The 7,426-nt window shown below is 28.4% G+C and overlaps 1 protein-coding gene across 3 annotated transcripts; it reads right to left on the bottom strand.

Annotated features, from left to right (window-relative positions):
- LOC107643320 (lysM domain receptor-like kinase 3) lies at positions 344–5,519 on the bottom strand. 3 transcript variants are annotated; one of them, XM_021123378.1, is made up of 9 exons: positions 4,763–5,519; positions 3,710–3,901; positions 3,470–3,624; positions 3,271–3,360; positions 2,073–2,330; positions 1,883–1,980; positions 923–1,061; positions 718–816; positions 344–622 (listed from the first exon to the last, which is right to left on the bottom strand). In XM_021123378.1, the coding sequence occupies exons 1-9, from the start codon at positions 5,454–5,456 to the stop codon at positions 458–460; spliced, it is 1,890 nt and encodes a 629-aa protein (XP_020979037.1). In that variant the 5' UTR covers positions 5,457–5,519; the 3' UTR covers positions 344–457. The 3 variants fall into 3 exon arrangements, 2 of the variants coding, with proteins under 2 accessions (XP_020979037.1, XP_016202420.2); XM_016346934.2 differs by having other exon boundaries at positions 3,470–3,609; XR_002362626.1 differs by having other exon boundaries at positions 517–622; positions 718–826.

The raw sequence follows: 7,426 nt of genomic DNA, 5'->3' as shown, positions 1-7,426 counted from the left end.
TTGAAATAAATTTAGAAATAGTATATATTATTATTTATTAAAACAAAAAAATATTTTAAATACTTTATATAATTAAAATAAGATATTAAAAATAATTAAAAAATTAATTTATATTTAATATCAATAAAATAACAAAATATCATTATAATTTATTTAAAACATACTTTATATTTTATATATATGCGTGTCCTCATGTCTTATAAGATTTTAAAATTCGTGTGTCGTGTCGTATCTCATATTTATATCAGTATCCGTGCATCATAGAAATTACCGTTATAACTCTACAGTTGTATTTTGCTATTACCTTAAAAAAATCATAACAAAAAAATATTTAAAAAAAAAATAACCAAAAGACTAAATTAAGATGAAATAAAACATTTACAATAAAAAATAATCACAAAAAAATAAAAAGCATTTACAATAAAAATAAAACGTTTCAATCCTTGAAATTGAATGGTTATCTTCCAATAAATACGCCGCTGAAAACTTGGCTATCTCCTCCGAGCGATGCTTCCCACTCGATGGATGTCATAACTATCTGTGACAACGCGCCAACTATCTCCTTCATTTCAGGCCTCTCCATTGGTTCCTCCCTCATGCACCACTCTGCTATTTCTCCCATCTTCATTCGTATCCAACCAAACACCATTTCTTATTATTGCATCACATTTTAGCTTCAATAATATTAATAATAATACAAAAAGACTTGAATCTGACCTTGTAGATACCGTCTATAGGATAGTTATGTTGAAGATTCATATCTGTAACATTTTCTAAAGCAGTGACGGGATCATTATCTTGGAATATTTTCTTAACCTGAATCAATCTCATGGAAAGAAAAAATATATATAATCAGCATCAGTTAGTCATAGTTTGATTCTGAGAAAAGAGTGTAAGTAATGTAGAAAAGAGTTTGGCATACAAGTGAAATAAGAGATTCCATTTGATTGGGTTTTTGGCTGTCACGAAATAGCGCACGTTTTCCTGTTATCAGCTCTGATAGAACTACTCCAAATGCAAACACATCCGTTTTTATGGTCACTTGTAATTCTTTCACAGATCTTAATGGGATCAACACACAAAAAAAGTGTAACAATGTGTTAGTAAGAAACAAAGAAAAATATTCTTCTCAACATCCAATTGATATCATACTATATGTTAACAACATCCACTCCACCAAATTTTGATTATTGGAGTGTGGTATTGTGGTATTCATAAATGATTAATATCTAAATTTTTGTCTTTTAATTTGAATCTTAAATGACAAATAGACTAATGCATCCTGTCTTGTTATGTCTCATGTCGTCTTATCTTAGTCTAACTATGTCTATAGATTTTTTTTAATAGGACATAAATTGAATTCTTTATTTAAAAAAGAAAAAGAAAAGCGGTGTCCTGACGAGTTTTTTTTACAAATTAAGTGGGACTGATTAGGTGGATATATTTTAAAACGAATATTAAGAGAATATAAATTTTTTTATAATTATTTTTTATTATTTTATTGTTATTTAAAATATGAGTCCTAACTTTTTTAATTTCTCTTTCATCCCATAAAAAAAATCTGTAAACTCACATATTTACCATATAATTTCATCATTTTAAAAAGGTAGGTTTATTTTTTAGTTCGGCCCACCTTTTATGGTTGATTAAACAGGTCAGTGCCACAGACTTGGGTTTGTTTACTGGTGAAAATTTATGTGCAGTCGACTTCACGTGAAGTTGATAGCTGAGAGCCGTTAGATGATTTAACTGATTTGACTAAATTTTCATCTAATGACTCTCAACTATCAACTTCACGTGAAGTCGAATGCACTTAAGTTTTCACCTTGTTTACCATCTTTATATAACCATTCGGAGAAAGAAATTGAAAAACGTAACTTACTCAGGTGGAAGGTAGCCTGGTGTTCCAACAAGCCTTGTTGCAATGAATTCTTCATCATTTGTCCGTTCCACCAGTTTTGCAAGGCCAAAATCTGCTACCTAATTAATAATAAGTATATATCGAATTAAATTAAAGCAGCAACCAAGAGTAGTAGATTAGTCATATGAATGAATTGAAGCACATACACTACCTTGGCTCTGAGTTTCTGATCAAGAAGAATGTTAGTAGTCTTTATATCACGGTGAACATATTGTGCTTTTGTGTAATCATGTATGTATTCAATTCCTTTTGCTGCATCCAATGCAATCTGAGTCCTAGCACACCAAGATAGAGCCTGATGTCCTTTAAGTAAAGGATCATGAAGATGATCACTCAGAGATCCATTTGCAACATACTCATACACCAAATAAAGGTGGTCATCTCCACTTGCATACCCTAACAACTCCACCTTATATATATGAAACAAACTGGTTATTATATCCATAATTAATAATCAAGCAAAATATGGTATTTTGTAGCCAAAACTTCTTTAATTAAATATGTACTTACAAACTTACAATGTTTATGTGATGGATCTTACATAAGGCCTTGAGTATTTTTAATTAAATATGTACTTACAAACTTACAATGTTTATGTGATGGATCTTACATAAGGCCTTGAGTATTTTGTAGCCAAAACTTCTTTAATTAAATATGTACTTACAAACTTACAATGTTTATGTGATGGATCTTACATAAGGCCTTGAGTATTTTTAATTAAATATGTACTTACAAACTTACAATGTTTATGTGATGGATCTTACATAAGGCCTTGAGTATTTTGTAGCCAAAACTTCTTTAATTAAATATGTACTTACAAACTTACAATGTTTATGTGATGGATCTTACATAAGGCCTTGAGTATTTTTAATTAAATATGTACTTACAAACTTACAATGTTTATGTGATGGATCTTACATAAGGCCTTGAGTATTTTGTAGCCAAAACTTCTTTAATTAAATATGTACTTACAAACTTACAATGTTTATGTGATGGATCTTACATAAGGCCTTGAGTATTTTTAATTAAATATGTACTTACAAACTTACAATGTTTATGTGATGGATCTTACATAAGGCCTTGAGTATTTTGTAGCCAAAACTTCTTTAATTAAATATGTACTTACAAACTTACAATGTTTATGTGATGGATCTTATTTTGTAGCCAAAACTTCTTTAATTAAATATGTACTTACAAACTTACAATGTTTATGTGATGGATCTTACATAAGGCCTTGAGTATTTTTAATTAAATATGTACTTACAAACTTACAATGTTTATGTGATGGATCTTACATAAGGCCTTGAGTATTTTGTAGCCAAAACTTCTTTAATTAAATATGTACTTACAATGTTTATGTGATGGATCTTACATAAGGCCTTGAGTTCTGCGAAGAACTCCTTGGATTTATTGGACTTCATCTTCTTCACAGCAACCTCCTGATGATAATGAATTAATAATTTATGTTTAAAACAATTTATTCTACTTGCATTTTTCCATTGAAGAATAGTAATCAAGATACATAAGGTGTATGCGATTTTCATGTACCTTGTGGCCTAACATTCCAAAATATACACTGCCATATCCACCAACCCCAATTCTTCTGTTTTCATCGAAGTTATTTGTGGCATCTTCTATCTCCTCAATTGAGTAAATTACTGGTCTTTCTGACTCAAATGATGTAGCATCTGCACCAACATTTACTATCAATAAAACAAGCTCTTTAATTTCTACCTGTTATTGGAGACTCGAAAACTTTATATTCTATATGTTGAAGTAAGCTAATACCTTGCATGTATTCTTTATGAATGTCAGAGTTCTTTTTGGAAATTGATCTTTTAGTGACACTTTTTGGATTATTTGTGGCGGATGCTGCGGTATCCCTATTTCTCCTGAGAATGAGAAAGATGACGGCAATCACTGAAAGTAATGTCACACTCACTAAGACCCCAATGATTATCTGCCACTTTGGTTTCTTTTCTGCCAAAAAGCAATAAGATGGAAGATACATATACTCATTGTTCATTGCTGATGAAGTTAGTTTAAATAGATGATTGAGTAAATGCAAGCAAAATGGACCTTTAACATTTTGTATTAGAAATAGTGTCTAGTGCATTTTAGATTGGTTAGGAGTAAAACGTTCAATTAGAGAAAAACAGATAGATATATATGTTAGTCAATTAGTATGGGTTATCAATTTTGTATAACAAAAAAGAGAAAGTTTAGGGGTAGTATTTTTATTAAAATTTGGCCGGTATTTGACTAGTATTTAGTCAATTAGTTAATGACTACAAATCACAAAATTTAAATACTCCTCTAAAAAAATATTGAAAAATTAAAATTTAGTTATTAATGAATGCTTCTTCGAAAAAAAAAAAAAACCCTTGATTGTAAAGCAAAAATTACAAACTACATAACAGAACTTCCCTTGATTCATTAATTACTTAAGATTTTAAGAATATGTATATAACGTAAAGAACTCAAGTAAAAAATTTTACATTTTGATAGAAAAAAAAAAGTTTAAGTAGGTTTTACATTTATCATACTTCTAAACTCCATGAGTTTACATATATAATTAAAAATTGAACTCAGATTCTATAGTTTTTTTTTCTTTTGTATTTTATTAAAAACAATTTTGGGTAGTACATAGAATTTTAGTATTTAATTTTTTTTAATGTGTATTTTATATTTTAAATATTTTATAAAATAATTAATTTAATGACTAATTTTTTATATGTAATTAGCATTTTTGTTCACCTATATATGGGACTTAAAAGTTGTTGCACATAAAACACAAGCATAAAAATCGAATAAATAATGGAAAGTCAAACTCATAATCACCTTTTGTTGGAGGCAGTGGAATTCCATTAAAATGGCTAGGAACAAACAAAACCCAACCCACATCTATGTATGATGGGTTCTGATCCAAAAGATGATTCACACTCTCCATCTCAGCAACCGTAGAATTCAAAAGCTTAGCTATTTCAGATGAGGTATCATTTCTTTGAACCGTGTAAGTCACAACAATTTGTGACTCAATTTCTGAACACCCACAAGGAATATGAATACTCAGTTTCTGACCCGGGTACAAAACACCATTTATAAGCATCGCTTGACCACTGTAAACAAAGTTATTAATGTCATAGAAATTATCATTTGGCTTCACAGTGTAGGTTGTGTCATAGTAATAACCGGTGAGGTTGTTGTTGTTTCTGCATGAACAAGGCACTGTTATGAGGTGGTCTTGTCTTGTGCCACGTGTGATTGGTCTGATTTGGGAGGAGTTTGTGTAATTGGAAGATATGTAATGTTGTATGGTTTGGTCATCATCATTATCACCGTAGGTTATGTGGTAGAGTGAGGCATTGCATGTTTTTATGTTTGTGGAGCACTTGAAAGGTTCCAAAATTGTTTCTTTCATTGAAACTTTCGATGAGAACACACTAGTTGTGGTAAGAACAAATGCAAATGATGCCACAAAGGTAAGCAGAAGAGGGAGTTGATGAGTAAAAGAAGCCATGGTGTTCTTCATCATGAGAGAGATTACTAACTAATCTGTCAACTAGTGAAGGAATTAATAAAGAGAGAGAACAAAGTGAGTAGGAAAAAAATTTTGATTTTAAAATTTTTTGATAATTTTTTTATGGTACAATTTTTTTTTTTTTATCAATTACTTTTCATAGTAAAAATAAAAAGTACAAAACTATATATCCAAAATATAACATTTTTCTTTAAAACATCCTTATTAACCTAGATTCCTTTGTTATCATATCTTTGTTGCTTCTTTGAAGAAACGAAGAAATATCTCAACTCGATCACCTAGTAAAAATTTGGAATATTGTGTATAGAAGTCGGTTTAACAATGCAAATTTTTATTTTTTAATAGACAATTAGTAAATATTATTAAATATGTACATACCTTAATCTTGATTGAGTTAGTTATATTAATACTAAATTCAACTTAAACTTCTGAATTTAAAAAGAATTAATTAAAAAATTTATCCATAATAACATTCTTCTAGATAATTAAAAAGCCTTTTAATTTAAGTAAAATACACACATCATATCTATTATTTATGTTTCAAGTACTAGCTAGCCCAATAATAGAAATTGTTAAGCAAGAACGGATGTAGATTTTTTGCTTTTACTTTTGGAAGAGACGTTTGATTAAAAGAATACATGTGATCCTTTTTCTCTTAATAAAGTATCAACACAGCATGGACTTAAAATAATTATAATTATAATATGATGTATGATATGATTGTGACACAATTTTTTCTGTTCATATATATGTGTCTGTTAGCGTTAGGGAAGTGGGATTCAACACTGTGGGACCCCCGACGGCAATACTGATCGAATCATATGAAGTTGAAGACTTGAAGCCATAGGCTATATTCCAAACCAATAAAGGCTGAAGTTGCTTATGTTTACATTAAATATTGGTTTATTATCTCTCATTGTACCTTGTTAAATAATGCCACTTGATTCTTAGATGTGCTAATAAACACACTATCACTCGCCACAAAAGTTAAGATATTAGTAATCGAACCTTTATTTCTTTTGGTTTTTTTTTTCATAAATCAATATATAAGAAAGATATATAGTAAAATTACTAAAATCTAATATTAGTAGGTTGACTATCGAAGGTGTAGACAAATTATTATTTTATATTTGAACTAATATTAACTTTATAATTTGATATTATTATAATTAAATAGATGTAATTCAATTATGAAAACGGATTTTTTCAAATAAACAAATTAAATATTTTATTTACTTCCATATGTAATTTGGAAATATTTATCAATTTATATCATCAATTTTGTTATACATCTAATGTTTTTGACAAACAAATCCAATTAATTTGGTTCAAACTCAACAAAAATAAGTTTTATTTGAGAGCGTAAATACACACTCTAACTATTCCTACTAATGTAAATATTTGTATCGAGCGTTCATTCTTTTTCTTTATGTATTTTTTTTTATTATTGTTCTTTTATTGCTGCTATTGTTGCTGTATTTTTTCTTTTCTTCCTCTTTCTAGTGATTTTGCAGCATTATGTATTTTTTCTACTTCTTTGTTTGATTTTTTTATTTTTATTTTTGTTAAGATGGTAAAATTAGAAGAATTATGAAAAAGTAAAACAAAAAAGAAGAAGATGAAAAAGAAAAAGAAGATGATGATAATAAAGAAGAAGAAGAGTTTTTAGTTATGCAGAATATATCAGAAAATAGCATTGAAACTTTTTAATCGTGAAATAGAAATTTCTCGATTTTTACACAGAAATTTCTTAACTGTGACATAAGTTTTTATTAAGAGGATAAAACAAGAATTATGAGAATGCGAAACAAGAAATTTTGAACTATGCAGAAAAATAACACTAAAATTTCTTAATTTTGACACAAAAAATTTGCTACAAAAATACAGAAATATCTTCTTTAATGCTGTATTTTTTCTTCTTATATTATTATTCTTCTTTCTATCTTTTTTTTTCTGTTGTTCTT

The sequence above is a fragment of the Arachis ipaensis genome, chromosome B05 (assembly GCF_000816755.2).
Source record: "Arachis ipaensis cultivar K30076 chromosome B05, Araip1.1, whole genome shotgun sequence".
NCBI classification, from domain to species: domain Eukaryota; kingdom Viridiplantae; phylum Streptophyta; class Magnoliopsida; order Fabales; family Fabaceae; genus Arachis; species Arachis ipaensis.
Note: the sequence above shows the minus strand (reverse complement) of the source record. Positions and strands in the feature narration are given on the sequence as shown.

Coding starts and splice junctions, on each gene's coding strand:
- LOC107643320 (XM_021123378.1), bottom strand. CDS start 5,456: ATGATGAAGAACACCATGGCTTCTTTTACTCATCAACTCCCTCTTCTG. Junction 817..922: donor TGGAATCTCTTATTTCACTT/GTATGCCAAACT, acceptor AGATTGATTCAG/GTTAAGAAAATATTCCAAGA. Junction 623..717: donor CTATAGACGGTATCTACAAG/GTCAGATTCAAG, acceptor ATACGAATGAAG/ATGGGAGAAATAGCAGAGTG.